General features: G+C 45.4%; 1 protein-coding gene across 1 annotated transcript; it reads right to left on the reverse strand.

Annotated features, from left to right (window-relative positions):
- Nucleotides 1-7,180: 7,180 nt before the first annotated feature.
- On the reverse strand, nucleotides 7,181-11,210 carry LOC119967396 (pheromone-processing carboxypeptidase KEX1-like). The gene is made up of 2 exons (XM_038799904.1): nucleotides 8,838-11,210; nucleotides 7,181-8,485 (listed from the first exon to the last, which is right to left on the reverse strand). Exons 1-2 carry the CDS (start codon nucleotides 9,328-9,330, stop codon nucleotides 8,478-8,480), a joined length of 501 nt encoding a protein of 166 aa, XP_038655832.1. The 5' UTR covers nucleotides 9,331-11,210; the 3' UTR covers nucleotides 7,181-8,477.
- Nucleotides 11,211-20,555: the final 9,345 nt, after the last annotated feature.

Consider the following 20,555-nt stretch of genomic DNA (forward strand, 5'->3'; position numbering starts at 1 on the left):
ATCGTCCTTGACATTGTAAAACTGGGGACACTGCCCCTTTTGCCAACCATTCATGAGGTGCTGCATCACCTGCTGGAGCAGAGGATCCCTGGCCGTTTCCTCAGGAATTTGCCTGACCCTCACATCAGAGGCCGGAAAGTTGGAGGCACAGAATTGCACCTGCATGGCTATTTGACAGACAAAGTCAGTCTTCTCACACGGTGTGGTGATAGATCTGGAAAGTGCATCGGCAACAATGAGCTCTTTGCCCGGGGTGTACACCAGGTCGAAATCGTAGCGGCGGAGCTTGAGGAGGATGCTTTGTAACCGTGGCATCATGTCATTGAGGTCTTTTTGGATGATGTGAACCAATGGCCTGTGGTCCGTCTCGAATGTGAATTTTGGGAGGCCATACACATAATCATGGAACTTGCCGATACTTGTAAGGAGGCCCAGACATTCTTTCTCAATCTGAGCGTCTCATTGCTCAGTGGGTGTCATTGCTTTAGAGGCATATGTAACTGGGGCCCAGGAGGAGTCATCCCGTTGGAGGAGCACTGCCCCAATGCCGTCCTGGCTCACGTCGGTGGATATTTTTGTTTCCTTGGCAGGGTCGAAAAACGGCAGCACTGGGGCCTTGGTGTGTTTCGCCGTTAGCTCACGCCACTCTTGCTCATGAGCGGGTAGCCACTGGAAGTCCGCCGTTTTTTTAAACGAGATGGCGGAGGGCTGTGGTGTGGGACGCCAAGTTGGGGATGAACTTCCCAAGGAAGTTGACCATGTCTATAAAGCAGAGGACCGCCTTCTTGCCCTCCAGGGTCTTCATGGCGTTGATCGCCAAAACCTTGTCAGCATCTGGCTGCACGCCGTGCTGCGATATGTGGTCGCCAAGGAATTTGATTTCTGATTGACCGAACGAGCATTTGGGTCTGTTGAGTCGGAGGCCATGCTTGTGGATCCTGTGGAACACCCGCTTGAGGGGATCGATGTGTTCTTGAGGAGCTGTGGACAAGATTATGACATCGTCGACGTACACTCGCACCCCCTCGATGTCCTCCATCATTTGTTCCGTTATGCGGTGGAACACCTCTGAGGCGGAGATAATGCCAAAGGGCATTCGGTTGTAACAGTAGCGACCGAATGGGTTATTGAATGTGCACAGCTTGCGACTGGACGCATCCAGCTGTATTTGCCAAAACCCCTTGGAGGCGTCCAGCTTCATGAAGAATTTGGCATGAGCCATCTCGCTGGTTAGCTCTCTCGTTTAGGTATTGGGTAGTGTTCCGTCATGATGTTGCAGTTCAAATCTTTGGGGTCGATACAGATTCGAAGTTCCCCTGACGGTTTTTTGACACAAACCATGGAGCTAACCCAGTCCGTGGGTTCCGTGACCTTTGAAATGACGCCCTGGTCCTGGTGGTCCTGCAGCTGCTGCTTGAGGCGGTCCTTGAGGGGTGCCAGCACCCGACGCAGTGCATGAACCACAGGGGTGGCATTTGGCTTCAATAGGATTTTGTATCGGTATGGGAGTGTGCCCATACCTTTGAACACACTATGGTATTGAGCTATGATGTCATCGAGTTGAGCCTGGAAGCTATAATCTGGCGAGGTTGGTGCCTGTGCGGACGACATGGTGTGAACCCGCTGCACTAGGTTCAGGAGTTTGCAGGCCCGAGCACCGAGCAGGGAAGCTCTGTTGGTTCCTACGATTTCAAATCGCAGTGTTGCTTTTAATGACCTATTGGACACCACAAGCTGGCATGTGCCACTGGCAGCAATGGCATTGCCATTGTAGTCAAGGAGCTGGCGGGCCGGTGGAAGAATACTTGGTCTGACGCGGATGGTGTCGAGGTCAGACTTTGAAATGAGGTCTGCTGAAGTGCCGGTGTCCAGCTTGAAACGTATACGAGCCTTGTTAACCGTAAGGGTGGCACAATACTCGTCGTCCAGATCAATGCTTAGGATTGGGAGTTGTTTTTCCATCGTTGAGAAAGGCAACGCATGCTTAGTGATGATGCCCACCCGGAATGGGGATTTGAGGCACTCAGCGTCAGGATCTGGTAGACTGTCGGGGTCAGAGTCTGTCACGGGCTGCTGTACTGATCGGACGCTCCTGCGCTGTGGCTGGGATCGCTGTGTGCTGGGTAGTGGAGCAGATCTGAGAAGGGCTGCGTAGTGGCCAAACTTGCCACACTGGAGACAGCATCGAGATTTTGCCGGACATTGCCGCTTTAAATGGGCGGAGCCACAATTCAGACACGCCATGACGCCGACGTCAGGACGTTCCATGCGCCACCGCGCATGCGCATTGCAGTCGAACAACGTGCGCACTTGTGCGGGCTGGTCGTTGGTCTCGCTGTCCCCTCGGTCGTGGAGCGCATGCGCTGGAGCCCGGGAAAAGCGCGCAAAATGTCCACTCTCATCAAGACTCAGATCCCTACATTTGTGTGATGGCCTGTACCCGTTCTGCCTCATAGGGGGTTTAGCTTTGCCGTTTCTGCCGCCCTGATGTGGGAGTACCGGTTGTTAGTATGCTCGTGGAGGACGCACGTTTCGACGGCGATGGTAAGGGTGAGCTGCTTGACTTTCAGGAGCTGCTGGCAAAGGGAATCGGAGTGGACCCCGAAAACTATCTGCTCCCAGATCATGGAATAAGTTGTCGAGTCATAGTTACATGACTGCGCGAGATGCGGAGATGGGTCAAAAAGGACTGAAAAGGTTCATCCTTACCCTGAAGCCTCTGCTGGAAAATGTACCGTTCAAAGCTCTCATTCACCTCGATGTCGCAGTGGCTGTCGAACTTCAGCAGGACTGTTTCAAATTTCGTCTTGTCTTCGCCTTCAGCGAATGTGAGGGAGTTGTAGATGTGGATAGCGTGGTCACCGGCTGTAGAAAGGAAGAGCGCGATCTTCCTTGCATCTGATGCAGCCTCGAGGTCGGTGGCTTCAAGATAGAGCTGGAACTTCTGTTTCAATATCTTCCAGTTTGCACCGAGGTTGCCGGCGACGCGGAGCTGCGGAGGAGGGCGGACGCTATCCATGCTACCGGAGGGCTGATCGCTGGTCAAGGCAGATTATCTCAAGGTGAGTCCGTCAAACTTCAGCATTACTCACTGGTACCATGATGTGTTGGGTAAGCTGGGTCTGTGTGGACTGCGTTTGATGCAGTGTGGAGAGAAACAGGCTTCCAACACTTGATGAGGTGCAACACGATTTTATTGAACAACTAACTATAATACATGCTTAACTGTGGGTTGACACTATGCTGACTTGACTGGAGACCTGAGGTTAACCTGACCAGACTAACTGACTACCACATGGTGTTTGTACTGGCTGTTGCTCACGAGCTCTGACTGTCTCAGAGGCTGGATCCCGAAAGAGCGGGAAAACTGGTGCCTTCTGGCTTTATAGTGGTCGTGTCCTGTCTTCTGATTGGCTACTGTGTTCTGTGTGCTCACTAGTCATCCTGTGTGTCAATCACTGCCTGTCTGCACTCCATCATATACCTGGATGTATATTATGACAGTAAATAAACCATTTATTTATTAACCTTCATGCGGAGGTTGAAAAAAATCACAAATTTTAACGTTGGTCAGAATGTCCAAGGTACTGAGAGTGAGTTATCTGAGAGTACTTTCTCAGTAGATGGAATGATATTGAGTCACAGACAGTACATGCATTTCAGAGGCCAAGAATGACTGACGTACTAAAATCACTGCTTATTAAGGCCTCCCGTATATCACAGCCACTCCCAGCAAGCACTTGCACTTTTCCTTCAGGGTATTCCATCACCTCCTCATCAACCTCACTATCAAAGGAATTCTTGCTATTTTACATATCCCCTTCCTCTAGGGTATCCCCTCTCTGAATAGGAGGTTAAGCAGAGCACAGGACAAAATGACCATCAGTGAAACTTTGGATGGAGTTTACTACTGTGCTCCACCTGATCTATTTAGGCATCGGAACATCATCTTTAGCAGCCCAATTGTTTGCTTCTCAATGGCGCTGATGGTCCTGTGGTTGTCGTGCTAGCTCTTCTCTGTGTCGGTCCCAGGAACCCTCACTGGCATCTTGTCCCATTTCTTCTAAGGTAGCCCTTGTCACCCAGAAGCCACCACCCAGGGAATTAGATCCATTAAATATGTCTGGCTCCTGGGAGGTTTCCTGAGAATGTCGGAGTCGTGGCTACTGCCAGGGTATCTTGTTGTCAGATCTGCATAATTCTTTGATGGTGGTCACATGGCAATTGGACATTTAAAGAATGATAGCCCTTCCTGTTTATAAATGTACAGGGCTGGACTGCTGGAGCTTCAATGGCAATGTGATTGCAGTCAATTGCTCCCTGAAACATGGGGAAATCTTGCATTGTAGCAAAGCCTCTGGCTCATTCAAGTTGACCGTGGCCGTCCATGCAAAAGGCAATGTACTGACCTGCCCTTCGGAACATTGCATCCATAAAGGCCTTAATGCAGTTGTGGGCAGCAGGCTGTGTAATGTCACTGAGGTCTCCAAACGTTGCCTGACAGGATCCAATAGAATATAAATTCAGTGCCAGAGTGACCTTGATGACTATAGACATTATCTCCCCTGCCAGCATCTCACAGAAAGAGATCACTCTCAAGAGCCCCTGGCACTGTGTCTCAGACATTTGAAGGTAACTGGGTAACTGGTTCTCTGCCCAGCTACTCAGCTGGCATTATAAGTTCTCGCTCTGCATCTCCATGGTTGCAGCATCCTGCCTACAGCAGCTATTTGCTTTGGCGTATGTCTGCCATTCTCATTCATCTCCAATGCTTCCTGCCCCTGACCATTTGGCCTATCTCCCTCTCAATCTCCATCTCCTCATCTCCTCCTCACTGGAGGGCATGCCTCCCAAGGAGGACCGCTATTCCCATCTTTTTAAAACCAAGCAGGCTAAGGTGCAGATAAGCTTTAACTATACATTTCTGCAGGCTCCTTCCAGCCTTAGGGCGGCATGATAGCACAGTGGGTAGCACTGTTGCTTCACAGATCCAGGGCCCCAGGTTCGATTCCCAGCCTGGGACACTGTGCGAAGTCTGCACATTCGCCCTGTGATTGCGTGGGTTTCCTCCGCATGCTCCGGTTTTCTCCCGCAAGTCCCAAAAGATGTGCTTGTTAGGTAAATTGGATATTCTGAATTCTCCCTCAGTGTACCCAAACAGGTGCCGGAGTGTGGCGACTAGGGGGGTTTTCACAGTAACTTCAATACAGTGTTAATGTAAGCCTACTGACGACGATAAAGATGATTATTAAAACAGTAAAAGCATACCTTGGAACCACACATTCCAATAGCGAATGAAAACAGCACGGGCAGCAGCCAGTCAAGCAAAGGACCCAGCTGCTGTCTTTAAACCTGCCCTTACAACCATTGAGCTTGCTTCACATCTCTAACCATTTCATTCTTACTTTGTGTAAATCAAGTAACTAATTGAACTAAATCAAATAAACCAGGGGACAAATTAAAGAGGCAGACCCATAAAGGGATACTACCGCAAACAAAAAGCTAATCACAAATTAAACTTAAAACCTAACCATTTTATTGCCCCTAGCACATATTATTGCAGCAAATTGCACCTCTACTAAGCTTAACTATCTAATTTTAAACAATTTGAACATGGTGGCCAACTATCAAAATCTAAGGCTGCCTGCCTAGTGTATCGTTGCGCTCCGCCGTAATGACATTGGCAACGCGACCCGATGTCATCGAACCTAATAAATTGTCAGCACGGGCAGGGCACCGGCCTATTTCCGCCATGTAATATTCAGCCCAAAGTGAATTCATTTTGTTTGTAGGCAATAGAGCACAAAGGGCAGACAAGCTGCTTGCAAATGTCACAGAACCTGTTTTTATAAGCTATCTCATCAAAACATGTGAGAGGTTTATGCCATTTTCAAATCATGTGGAAAATATCTAAAGCCATTTTCCTTGCTGCTGTGTTTGTACCTTTTCTTTCTTGCTGCCATTTATTGATTTTTATTTTGGTCGAAGCAGCTTCACAGCCATTTTGGCAAGCAAATCCCAATATTGCTGTCCCTTAGTCACCACAGACTTTAAAAATGAAACACTGCCTGGCTTCATCAGCCTGAGAAGAGCAATTAGATTTTTTTGTTTCCTCTGATAATTTTATCTCCTCGATTCACTCAGCATTGTTAATTTGCTAATTAATTTTGCATGCAACCACAATTAATAATGTTGAAGAAAAACATCCACTAATTGCCAACAATTTGCTTACATCAAAAATTTGCTTATCAGGATTGCAAAAAAAAGGTGAATTAATTCTGTGCTTCAGCAATTTATGGTCTCAATTAATTTGGCAAAAGTCTCATCTAAGTTTAACAGATGGTCAAAAGGCCATAAAACAGGGACATAAATACGAAATGGTCCTCGTAATGACAATATGCTGGCTTTGTCCCAACAACATTCTCAGCAGAAACAAGCAGCTGCTTTCAGAAACTGTGCCAAAAGCAGATGTTCCGAGATGTACAGGTCAGTGACAGGCAGTTTGAAACCTTCAGCGGTTCAGCCACTTCAACTCGATCTTCCCCATTCCCCCATTGGATTTAGGAGTGCCAAATGTGAATGAATCAGAGTGTTAGTGATTCAGATTCCAAATCTCACCTCGCAAATTAGCCAATGGATTAAGGGTGATACTCAGTCGAGTGTAAATCACATATTTAATGATGGCACCAGTCTTGCTGCATATTATGAATAACAGTGGAAAGGAAAGTGAGAATATCTGACATTGATATGATCCAACAGGATTGCGCCGAACATTGCTTGTGGCAGAATACTCTTCTTTCCCTACCGTACCATTTAAAAATAGAACTATAATTCATTGGAGTGCCATACAGGCAGCGCAGCGCTTATCATCAATTGAGAAAGATGACAACAGCACAAAATCAGATAAATAGATGCGACTATGTTGCTGCTCCAGTAAAATAAAATAAGTTTCCAGTCTCCTCTGTTTTCATGTTCAGCTGTTGTCTTCATCCAGAAACTGGCAAAATCGTTGAAGCCAAAACCTTTTTTCAGGTTTCTCAAGAAGTAAAACTGTGACACATGTGTTCTGTGTTATGGCCATGGTAATGATGTACACAGAACATCTAGTTCTTTAACTAGAAAGATGATTTATTAGCAAATGCATGGAAACATAACTAACGAACTATAATACAGCCAATTGATAATGAATGAATTCAGTGAATTCTCCTGGAGCAACTCTAAGTGTGACTATCCTCTTATACGACTTACTACTAACTGGCGGGTGTCTCAAGCCACATGATAGATCTCTATCACCACCAACTGGTCAGAGGTTGCATCGCTAACTATATACAGAACTGTGCATAGGCATATCTCCTTCCTCTGGAACTGTTAACATTTACATACAAATGTAACTGTGTCTTACAAAACATTATCTGCATCATAGTTTTAAACATGTCATATGTACAAATGCAACTGTGCTTTACAGAACATGATATGCCTGATAATTTTAAATGTGTCCCTTGTGCACAGCTTATTTGATATTCACAGCGTCACAAAGATGTGCAGGTTAGGTGGATTGGCCATGATAAATTGCCCTTTGTGTCCAAAATTGTCCTTAGTGTTGGGTGGGGTTACTGGGTTATGGGGATAGGGTGGAGGTGTTGACCTTGGGTAGGGTGCTCTTTACAAGAGCCGGTGCAGACTCGATGGGCTGAATGGCCTCCTTCTGCACTGTAAATTCTATGAGCATCGCCCCATCAGCTACTGATGTTGCTTCAACTTTTGGAAGACCGGTTCTCTGGCTGGCAGTATGTCCTGAAGACTGATTTTCTTGCTGGTCTTCTCTGTGTCACCAACATTTTCAATTTTCTAACTTAATGCTTCCTACCCTGCCTTTGTTTGTTTTCTTGCCTGTTGGCTGCATTGCCGATGCCTTCCTCTACAGTGTTGTGGGTGCTCCCGGTCGACCCGCTGTATCTTCAAATCCTCAATTCTTCTTTTCTTCCACTTCCTTCTCATGGGAATGATCCTCTGACTACGCCTCCTTTTCCTTTTGACTTTAGTGCCATCCTTCATGCTGTTGGACTCCGCCATGGGCCTAGATGCGTCTGGTGCTTTTGCCATAGTAACTGCTTTTGGATCACCTGCAGTGCAAGGTAACTTTGGCTCTTCTGCCACCACGGATGATTTTGGAGCTGAGTTGGATCCAGGAGCTTTGGTTGATGCATGGTGCTTACGTTCACATGCCTACCACCTGGTGAAACATCCCTTGTCGGCTTACTTTTGGATGATTGTGCAGTTGCAGTTATGTCTGCAACTTTAGGAGGGACCTGCAAACCCTCACATTCCAGTATCTTAGTTGGATCAATGTCCTCAACGTTAGGCATTGCTTCTTCACCTTGTTTTAACCTCAATTGGTGGCAAATCCTCACTTGATATGACGATATGTGGTTTGTCTTTGGTTGGAGAGCTGAGTAGTAGCTCATCCTTAGCCAATATTACAATATAGAACATAGAACAGTACAGCACAGAACAGGCCCTTCGGCCCTCAATGTTGTGCCGAGCCACGATCACCCTACTCAAACCCACGTATCCACCCTATACCCGTAACCCAACAACCCCCCCCCCCCTAACCTTACTTTAATTAGGACACTACGGGCAATTTTAGCATGGCCAATCCACCTAACCCGCACATCTTTGGACTGTGGGAGGAAACCGGAGCACCCGGAGGAAACCCACGCACACAGGGGGAGGACGTGCAGACTCCACACAGACAGTGACCCAGCCAGGAATCGAACCTGGGACCCTGGAGCTGTGAAGCATTTATGCTAACCACCATGCTACCCTGCTGCCTAATACATGCTTTGTTTTTTGTTGTGGAACTGCACGCAGATATATCCATCTGCTCTTTTTGCACGTCTTTTGATGGAGTGGCCTCAAGAATTTGGTGTCTGCTACAGGAACCAGTCCATGGGCAGAGGATGATTCATCGTACTGCCCTGGAGCCAATTTCTCCAAAATGGGGATTATTTCTTCAATTATCAGTTTGTCGTTTGCAGTTGATTTGCTCTCAGCTGATGTATCTACTGCTGCAATCTCATTTTCAACCTCTGCGCACGCCATTTCAGAAGTTTCACACTTATCGTTGTCCTGCGCAGATTGGGAATTCCTTGTGACCACCTCGTCACTGCTGCCAAACCACCTGAATAACATTTCATAGTCGCCCTCTTCTGGCTCATCATCCGAGTCTCCATTCTCCTCATCGCCATCATGGTCATCCGAATTATCATCGTCATAATCATCATCAGAGTCATCATCATCTGCAAAGGTTTCTCCTGCAAAGTATGACATTACATGTGGAATTACGTGTTGACACACGAAGTGGCCAATTTCAAAATCAGCAGCGAGTCTTGCTGTAGAATTTTCATCCAACACTCCATGCTCTGGAACTTCAGGAGGACTGAAGAAATTGAAAAAGAGTCATTTGGTGCAATTTTCATAACTGTTTTTCCAGTGGCCTGTCTCTTATGGTTCTGCTTCGTTTTCATGGTTTTCAGCATGACATTTTTTCCTTTCTTCTAGTCGATCTGGCATCCTGCGCGTCCCGTGATTTCTCGTTCGGTAAAGAATAAAATGTCTACCTCGTCAGGCTGCGACTCTGTCTGGTATGCTTCTGTGACTACCTCATTTGTGAAATACTCATTCAGCTCTAACTTAAACTCCGGAGTGAAGCTTATTGGCTGTCCAGTCTCTGAACATTTTACTTTAACGTCTTGTCGATGCTTTAGGATGGGCTCTTCATGCTCCTGTATCATGTCATTGAGCTCATCCACATTTTTGAAGCCTGTTAACCAGAATTCTGGAATTCCCTTTGGCTCCTCCATCTGGTTTGTCATCCTCCACTTTAACTTTTGCCTGTATCTCATTGGATAACTACATCATTATATCTCGTTGCCAATCACAATGATCCTCTGTCGCAGCGCTGTCTGGAATGTACAGCTGCTCTACTAGGTTCAAGGCTTCACACGCGTCCATCCCTATGATGGATTCGCATTCTGTGTCCACAATAAAAATGGTATGCTGTGTCTTCTGCTGTGTACCGAACTTCATGCTTCGAGTTCACATGCACCCAACATCGCAATCCCATTCCCATTGTAGTTGTTCAGCAGTCTTGTTTCATTGATGACTTTCGATTTAACTCACAGCCCGTTCAAATCGGACAAGCTGAGGAGGTTGTCTCTTGTTCCCATGTCGAGCTTGCATTTTATCAATGTGGCATTCAGCATCACTGAAGTTGTCCATCTGTCTTAGATGGTATCAGCTTTACTAGCGCTACTGCCACAACTGGTCAGTAAAATTGCCTCTTAAAATAGCTGCCTGCACAGAGACCACGTTTTTAAATTCAACAGCATCACAGTGCTGATGGCACTGCCGTCTTCTTCCAAATTGGTGCCAAAATGTTTCAGGTTAAGCGTGCTAATGTGCTGTGCAGCTAGCTCACATGCATGGCAAATCTTGATAGTGTTTTCTAATTTCAGGTCTTCTTCACTCAATAGCCTCTCACGTACTTTATCATTCAATATCCCAAACACTATCTGGTCGAGGATCATTGACGACATTAAAGTACTAAAATTGGATGACTGCACCTTCAACTACAAGTCGGTTACAAAGCTATCAAAAGACTTGCCTGCTTTTTGGGTAAGCTTATGAAATATATCATATTCAAACATTTTGTTTCTCTTGGGAGAGCAATGCCATTCAAAGTACTTTATTACTTAATCAAAGCTCTTGCTTTCTTCTTCGCTGGCGAACACAAAGGTGTATATTTCTATTGCTTGCGGACCTGCTACTGTGAGCAGCAACGCAATACGCCTCTTGTCAGACTGTGCCTGCAGGCCAAGGTCTGCAGCATAGTCTGAATTGCTGCTTAAAAACACGCCAATTTTCATTTACATTACCCGTGACTTGAAGCTGGTGGAGTGCCTTCAAACCTTCCATCTCTAACTTCAGTCTTCCAGTGCGTTGAGTTCCAGTTGTCCGGAGTTCACCAGGTAGTTTGAAGAAATTTATTTTTTCTTTTCTTCAGCTTGTTCCGTCCCACCTGCTCCGTTGTTATCTTTAATTGTTCTGCACTCCTGGTACCATGTTGTTTTCTGTGTTATGGCCGCAGTTATGATGTACACAGAATATCTAGTTCTTCAACAAGAAAGATGATTTAACAAACAAGTGGAACCACAACTAAGAAACTATGATACAGACAGTTGATAATGAATGAATTCAGTGAACTATGCACCACACATCCACAATACTGATGAGAGATCAGGGGCTGGATTGTCCGCCCCACTTTTCTATTTCAGCACGCTGGTGGGATCCTCCGTTACGCCGGCCGGTCAATGGGGTTTCCTATTGTGGGGCAGCCCCATGCTGTCAGGAAACCCCCGGGCTGCCGGCAAAATGGAGCATCCCGCCGGGGAGAATCCAGCCCCTGGGGTGGGAACTCTGGTTCTTTTCCCCTCCCATGCACAGAACACCAAGACCCTAATGGTTCTACTGATGCTCTAACTGAACGAGGAAATTTGTCACATCCTGGGTAGCAAAATCTGGGTTGTGTGTTCTTTTGAAGTACCATATAAGCTGCCAATCACATATGCACACCATCACCAAGACCTCCTATTTCCATCTTTCTAACACTACACTACTCTGCCCTGCTTCATCTATGTTTTTGTTAACTTTAGACTTGATTATTCCGATGTACTCATGGCCGGCTTATCACATTCTAGCCTCCGTAAACTTGAGGTCATTCAAAATTCTGCTGTCATGTCCTATGTCTCATTCACCTATCATCCCATTGTTCACTGACATATATTGGCTCCCAATTAAGCAACATTTTCATCCTTGCTACAAAAACCATCCCTTCCTCTCCCAGCAATCTTGTCCAGCCCTACAATCCTCCAAGATATCTGTGCTCCACCAGTTCTGGCCTCTTGAGCATTCCCAGTTAGAATTGGTTCACCATTGGTAGCTCTGCCTTTAGTTTTGAACCTAGGTTTTGGAATCTCTTCCTTAAACATTTCTGCCTTTCATAGTCTCTTTCCTCCTTTGAGACGCTCTTTAAAACCTACCTCTTTGCCCACATTTTTGGTGATCATGGTAGCACACTGGTTAGCACTGTTGCTTCACAGCGCTGTAATGATAGATATATATAGTCAGAATAGCGAAGGGTTAATAATTGCATCTATAAGTAAATCAAACACTAGAAGGCGTTACTAATTCACTGTATTTAAGACCGCCTCGCCAGGAATTCTGGGAGAAGCTGAAGTGAACATGGAGAGAGCAGAGTTAAAGTTGATTAGAGATATATAGCATGAGGTCAAGTCATAGTGTAGTTAGTAGTTAGATAGAATATTGAATACTGTCCTACAGATTCAATATCATTTGTTTATCTTCTACAACTCAGAATATGCAAACTTAATTTAATTAGTAGTGTAATACTAAATTAGTTTGTTTCAATCTTTTGATTGGTATATTCTTTGTCAACACTACATTGGGTCATTCTGGAGGAAGAGACAAAGAATACAACATATTACCATTCGTGGTAATATAACAAGCGCCAGGGTACCAGGTTCGATTCCCGGCTTGGGCCACTTTCTGTGCGGAGTCTGCAGGTTCTCTCCATGTCTGCGTGGGTTTCCTCCCACAAGTCATGAAAGTCGTGCTTGTTAGGTGAATTGGACATTCTGAATTCTCCCTTTGTGTACCCGAACAGGCACCGGAGTGTGGCGACTGGGGACTTTTCGCAGTAACTGCATTGCAGTGTTAATGTAAGCCTACTTGTGACAATAATAATAATAGAGATTATATCTCTCCTACTATTTCCTTCTGTGACTCAATGTCACCAATTCCTTTGGATAGAATTCTTGTGAAGTACCTTGAAATATGTTACCACGCTAAAGGCGTTGCATAAACATAAGTGTTGTCCTGATGGTGTATTTCACAACTCAGCCCAGCCAATACCTTTCTTTCTTCCTTTTTTAAAATAAATTTAGAATGCTCAATTATTTTTTTCCAATTAAGGGGCAATTTAGCGTGGCCAATCCACCTACCCTACACATATTTGGGTTGTGGGGGTGAAATCCACGCAGACACAGGGAGAATGTGCAAACTCCACACGGACAGTGACCCAGGGCCGGGATTCGAACCTGGGTCCTCAGCGCCGTAGGCAGCAATGCTAACCACTGTGCCACCGTGCTGCCCCAATACCTTTCTTAACTACAGAAAATTGTTTTAGAAGGCATATCAATAAATAACTGTGGGTTAAAATAGTTTTTGACCTTCCTGTTATTATCATTTGTTGCACAAGGCAAGTTGATGTCAAAATGCCACGGCATCGCTCAACCTTTTTTGTTGGAAGACCTTAATTTGTCCTTGCGAATTAGAGATTCATTCAGCAAGGCTGAGCGGTTGAAGGATAGTGTTGCAATGATCCAACAAGGATGTGCATTCTATATGGATTGTATTAGGCCATTGGCATTCACCTTCACGAAATGGAAAAACGGTATGTTTCAATTTATTTTTTCCTCAATTTTTAAAAAGTTTAATCTCAATTCCTAAAAAAGTCTTCAGGCTGCTTTTATTTATACCTCTGTTTATTTTCACTTCATTTGCATTTCTAATGTACAGTTTTCTGTGATGATTGTGACGCCACAACCTGATTGCACTCTCGAGCTTGGTAGTACTAAATGCAAACTTCATGTTCACAAATAAACTGAATAGTTTGGAAAGTAAATCTGTATTAGGGAACCTCTATTTATCAACATTTAGATCAATTTTGGATGTATGTTCTTTGTACAACAACAAAATATTAATGTAAAACAATGCGGTAACTGATCTAACACCCCCATAATGTATATGTTACAGGACAAAACATCTTTCATTTGCTATTTGTTTGTCATGTTGTAGAACTAGGGAGATTTTTAGTCCATCTCTAGCGCAATGAAAATAAATCTTCCTATAATATTCAGGTCTAAATTCTTTTGACCAGTCTAGAATGGAACTTCAATGGCTTGTCAGAGTAGAATTAGGAGAGAAATCAGGAGGGCAAAAAGAGGACACGAGATTGTCTTGGCAGATAAGGCAAAGGAAAATCCAAAGAGCTTTTACAGATTATAAAGGATAAAAGGGTAACTAGGAGGGTTGGGCCTCTTGAAGATAAACAAGGTAATCTATATGCTGATCCACTAAGGATGGGAGGGGTCCTAAATGCATATTTCTCGTCTGTATTTACTGTTGAGAAAGGCACGAATGTTAGGGAAATAAAAAGTGATGTTTTGAGGAGTGTACATATTACAGAGAAGGAGATGCTGGAGGTATTAAAGCGCATCAAGATAGATAAATCCCCGGGACCTGATGAACTGTATCCCAGGACATTGTGGGAGGCTAGGGAAGAAATTGCCAGCCCCCTAGCCGAAATATTTGAATCATCGACACAAGAGAGGTGCCTGAAGATTGGAGCGTGGCAAATGTTGTGCCCTTGTTTAAGAAGGGCTGTAGGGATAAGCCGGGGAACTACAGACTGGTTAGCCTTACTTCTGTAGTGGATAAATTGTTAGAAGGTATTCTGCGGGACAAGATCTACAGGCATTTAGACAGGCAAGGGCTAATTAGGGAAAGTCAACATGGCTTTGTAAGGGGAAAGTCATGTCTCACAAATTTGATTGAGTTTTTTGAAGAGGTAACCAAGGAGGTAGATGAGGGCAATGCAGTCAACATTGTCTACATGGACTTTGGCAAGGCCTTTGACAAGGTACCGCATGTTACGTTGTTGCAAAAGGCTAAATCTCATGGAATCAAGGGTAAGGTAGCCAATTGGATACAAAGTTGGCTTTGAGACCAAAGCCAAAGGGTGGTTGTGGAGGGTTGATTTTCAAACTGGAGGCCTGTGACAAGCGGTGTGCCTCAGGGATCAGGGCTGGGTCCACTGTTACTTGTTATATATATTAATGATTTGGATGAGCATAGAAGGCTTTGGGGTAGAGGAGTCTAGAATTAGAGCAAAGAGGTTTAAGGTGAGAGGAGAGAGATACAAAAGAGACCAGAGGGGAATGTTTTTCACATAGAGGGCGGTGAACATCTGGAATGAGCTGCCAGAGGTAGATGCGGGAACAATATTTTCCTTTGAAAAACAGTTAGACAGTTAGATGGCAGGGTGGGTATAGAGGGATATGGGCCAAATGCGGGCAAGTGGGACTAGCTTTGTGGTAAAAACTGGCAAACATTGACAATTTGGGCCGAAGGGCCCGTTTCCATGCTGTAAACATATATGACGCTTTGACTCCAAGTCTTTGATTCTATAAAAACATTTAAAAGACTGAATCGGCGATATTAAAGAAGCAACAGGGAAGACTAGACATAGAATCATAGAAAAGTTACAACACAGAAGGAGGCCATTTGGCCCATCTTGTCCATGCCAGCTAGGACACCCAGGTTCCCCTTCTAATCCCACCTTCCTGCATTTGGCCCAAAGCCCTGTAGCTTAGAGCACTTAAGATGCAGATTCAGTATGTTTTAAAAGAGCTTAGAGTCTCTGCCTCCACAACCAACTCGGGCAGCGAATTCCAGACTCCCACTACCCTCTGGGTAAAAAATGTCTTCCTCATGTTCCCTCTACACCTTCCGCCACTTATCTTGAATCTATGTTCGCTGGTTCAAGAATTCTCTGCCAAGGGAAATTAATGTGAATTAATGTGACTTAGTGAGCTAAAGGTTTCACTATTCGGAGAGAACATATAATCGTAAAAAATTGGAACTTTGGTGTTGAGTGTTGCTGAAGTACTGGACAAGATCAGCTGTGCATATAGATTGCTGCAATGCTACATTACCTTTCCAGCTGGTATAGTACTTCCAGCAGTTGCAGCTGGTTCTAGCATCCAAATTTCTGCCGAGTTTTAAAAACAATTTAAACAGAGCTTTTATGCTCCCAATCTTGTCATTAGGAATTATATATTTTTTTAAAGCTAAGGTGCCGTACAATTTCCCAAACTTAGACCCCATAATTGAAGCAAAATGTTTGTAATCGGTTACTTGCCTGGGGAGGGATGGGGGAAGAGAGAGAGAGGGAGAGAAAGACATGAATAGGAAGAAAACAGGGAGACTGCTCACAACAAAAAATGCTTTATAGAACAAAAGAGAACATTATGAATGGAGGGAACATCGAGCAGTGGCAAAATACAGAGCACAGTTTCAAAAAAGAACTTAGTAATCATGAGGTAATATATTGCAAACATTAAGTACAGAAAAATCTCAGGAAAAACAGCATCACAGAAAAAAAAATGGAGAGCGCATTGTGCAACATTCGCAGCTACTGACTCTGCCAGCAGAGTGCATTCTTCTGAGGCAGAAAGTTGGCAAGGAGGAAATATAGGTGTTTTGTTTCTCGGGTAAGAAATATCACTGCTTATGAGTTTGTTCAAAATAAAATAGAGTTGTGCTGGTCAAGAGTTAATTTTGCCTTGCATCATCTTCAGTTACAAGGGTAGGAGAGTTGGCATGCCTTCATTAAAGAAGTCAAAATGAGTACAAGGTCTTTTAAGAAATGTTGTGAAGCTCCAGGAAGAGACACAATGAACATCATGTCCTCAGTGAAACAGATTCAATCTGTTTGCAACTATAGAGTAACAATACTGAATGGAGCCAACTTCTCGACAGTGGTTCCAGTTCGGAGATCATTGTTAACCACAAACTTATTCTGCAACAACTCTAAACTGAACTAGAGAGATGCAACTTGGTGCTCTAATAACCTACAACCAATACATAATGACCTCATTAATGGATTAATATTGCATTTTCTTGTTGACTGCCACAATTTCCGTTACTTTTATAATCCTACATAATCTCTCATCTCACACATCGCTTAAGTTTACATTTTCAATTCACCATGAATCTAGGAAAAAGAATTATCTCATCAAAATCCAAAAGAATGAAAAATGAGCACCAGGGCAAAGGATCAGTGGCTCTCTATACCCAAGGAACTGTAATTCAGTCAGCGCTATCAGCTTCAGCATAACTGTCAGGTAACGGTAGTTTTAGGTAGTTTGTATTTGTGGCCGTTAGAAACAAGGAATAGCTTTAAGTAAGGTTAATACTGTTTTTCTGTACAAGGGTTAAAAATTTAGTTAGCTTCATGCTAAACAAAGGTGTCTGCATGTCTGTGGCCTTTGGTCACTTTAAACTGTGCCTGCATTGTAATTAAATGGATTACGATGTGAAAGAAAACAGGGTTTAAATGAAAACTACGTTGTTTCTTAGCCACCCTAGGTTAGAAATAACTTTTGAGGTTACTTTTGAGATGGACCCAGAAGCAGCTGGACAAGACAAGGGAGTAGACTTTCCAGAAGAACATCTTAATACAGCCTGTAAAGCAGTAGTGTTCTGTTGGCATGGCTGGGTACCTGAGAAATTGTGTGGAAGCTTGAATGCATGTGAAATAACCTACAATGAATTTAAAATGACTTCATTACTGGATTAATATTGCAGAATAATACCTAAAAGAGAGTCTGAAATCCTGGAATTAGATCCTTGGTGAAGACATCTGAGAGAAAGCTTTGTTTGGAAGATTCTGAGACATGTTTTTTTTAGAGAGTGACATTTGGAAACTCATGTGGAAGTCAGAGTACCAATGACATCAGTTGACTCAATGTGATAAGCAATTAAGATTTGATGAGAAATGCACAGAAATTATATTGGGTGGCATCTGTCACTAGGTTTCATTGTATTGCGTCTATCTGACCATATTTTGATGTTGGTTGACATGGACTGTGAACTTTTAAAAAATATATTTTTATTAAAGGCATTTCACATAGGTACACAAAAATCTAAGATCAAACGTCAACAGGAATAGAAACCTCAGGTCCCCAACATCTGCCCATACCAACACCCTAACATACCCCACCGTCCTATTTTTCTCCCCTCATCTCCCCCAAGCCCCCCCACACCAGGATCCCCCCTCCCCCGACACCTCAATTCGCCTGCAGTAATCAGAGAACGGTTTCCACCTCCAGGTGAACCTCCCTCGCCCTCCTCATCCCCGACATGTGAACCTGATCTTCTCCAAATGCATGAATTCTGCCAGGTCCCTGACCTATATCCCACCCCCCCCCCCCAACCCCCCTTTGGTGGCTCCGAGGACTGCCAGCCCGACAAGTTCTGTCTCCAGGCTATCAGTAAGGCAAAGGCCAATACGTCGGCCTCTCTCCGAACCTGGACTTCCGACTTGCCGAATATCGCACCTTCAGACTCAGGGCCACCCCCACCACACCCAGAATCTCAGACATCACATCCAAAACCAACACCAGAACCCCCTCAACCTCTGACACGTCAAGAACATGTGTTTGGGATTTGCAGACACCCCCCTGCCCGCACACCATCCACACCTATCCTCCATCCCTGCAAAGAACCGGCTCCTCCTCATAACCGTCTTGTGGACCCGATCCACCACATTCAATTGGTTGAGGCTCAATCTCGCAAACCGCAGACACATTCACCCACCGCAGGGCCTCTTTCCACATCCCGGCCTGCGCCTCCCCCCCCCCCCCCCCCCCCACCAATTACCCTTGATTTCCTCCACCTGAGCCCCTTCTCTCTCCATCAAATTTCGGTAGATCTTCGACACTCTCCCCTCCCCAATATCATCCTCCAACAACAACTTGTCTTGCAATACCGGAGGCAGCAGCCCTGGGAAGGACAGCACCTCTCTCCTCACAAAATCTCTCACCTGCAGGTATCTGAAACCATCCCCTTTGGGCAGCTCAAGTCCCTAAAATACTCTACCCCCACCTGCCGTCACTCCCAGAACCTCGGATCCAGCCCCGCCAGCACAAACCTATGCTTGTTGCATATCAGCGCTCACGACATGCCCTCTAACCCAAAATGTTGCACTAGCACCACACCTGCAATGCTGAAACCGCCACGGTGCTCACGGAGTACCGGACCGGAGAGTAAAGGGCGCCAACAACAGTGCCCTCAGATCCGTCCCCCTACACGGCACAGCCTCCATCCACCCCCACATCGACCCCTCCTCCAATGCCCCTTTCCTCACCATTGCAATGTTTGCCGTCCAATAATAATTCATCAAACCCGGAAACGCTGGCTCCCCCACCTCTCCAAAAACACCCTCCTCACCAGCAGGGTCTTCTCTTCCCAAGCAAAATTGTCTCATTTACATTCCTAAAAAGGACTTGGTGACAAAGATGGGAAGGTTCTGGAACACAAACAAGAACCTGGGCATAACCACCATTTTAACCATCAACTCCTGTCCAGCCAGTGACAATGGCAACACATCCCACCTCTTGAAATCCATCTTCATCCACTCCACTTTCACCAGCCGTGTCAAGTTCAATTTATGTATCTGTGCCCAACTCCGCACCGCCTGGATTTCTACATACTGAAAACTCGCCCCCACCACCTGGAACAGCAACTCCCCAAGCCTCCTCTCCTGCCCTCTAGCATTAATCGGGAACATCTCGCTCTTCCCCATGTTCAATTTATACCCTCAAAAGATCTCCATGATTCTTTTGAAGATGCTCACCAGGTCCGAGATATCGAACAAGAGCGTCCGCATCCAGCAAGACTCTGTTCAGCAACCCCACCCCAATCCCTTTCCAACCGCTCGAAACCTAAGTGCCATTGCCAGCGGCCCTAAAGCAAAAAGCAACGGGGAGACCAGAAACCCCTGCCTCGTCCTCCGATGCAGCTCAAAGTACCCCAAACTCATCCTGTTTATCAGGGCACTAGCCATCGGCGTCCTACACAGCAGCTGAACCCACTCCACAAACCCCTAGCCAAACCTGAAACAACCCAGCACCTCCAACAAATATGCTCACTCCACCCGATGGGACGTTTTCTCCAGAACCTTTGCCACTAATACTTCTACCTCCTGCCCTTTCGAGGGCGTCATAAGAACATTAAGAAGTCTGTGCACATTTGCCGACAACTGCCGCCCCTTCACGAATCTTGTCTGGTCTCCCCTATCATCCCCGGCACACAATCCTCTATCACCTTCACCAACAACTTTGCACCCATATTGAGCAATGATATCATGCAGTACGATCCACACTGCTCCGTTTCCTTACCTTTCTTCAAAATCAGCAAAATGGATGCCTGCGACAATGTGAGGGGGAGAGCTCCCCCCTACCCCTTGCCTCATTATATAATTCTCACTGACAGGGGCCCCAACTCCATACCAAACTTCCTGCAAAACTCCACTGTCCCGCCCCAGGGCCTTCCCTGCCTGCATCGAACCAATGCCCTCCATCACATCCCTCAGCTTGATTAGGGCCCCCAATCCCTGCACCCTCTCCACCCTAGGGAACTCCAACACATCCAGGAACCGCCTCATACCGTCCTCTCCCAGCTGAGGCTCTGACGCAAACAGCCTTCTGTAGGCCTCAAATACACCATTTACTCCCTCTGGGTCCGACACCATCTTACCCATCTCATCCCTCACCCAAACAATCTCCCTCACCACTGCTTGCTTCCTTAACTAGTGGATCAGCGTCCTATTCACCTTTCCCCCATACTCG

Source organism: Scyliorhinus canicula, chromosome 1, assembly GCF_902713615.1.
Source record: "Scyliorhinus canicula chromosome 1, sScyCan1.1, whole genome shotgun sequence".
Classification (NCBI taxonomy): domain Eukaryota; kingdom Metazoa; phylum Chordata; class Chondrichthyes; order Carcharhiniformes; family Scyliorhinidae; genus Scyliorhinus; species Scyliorhinus canicula.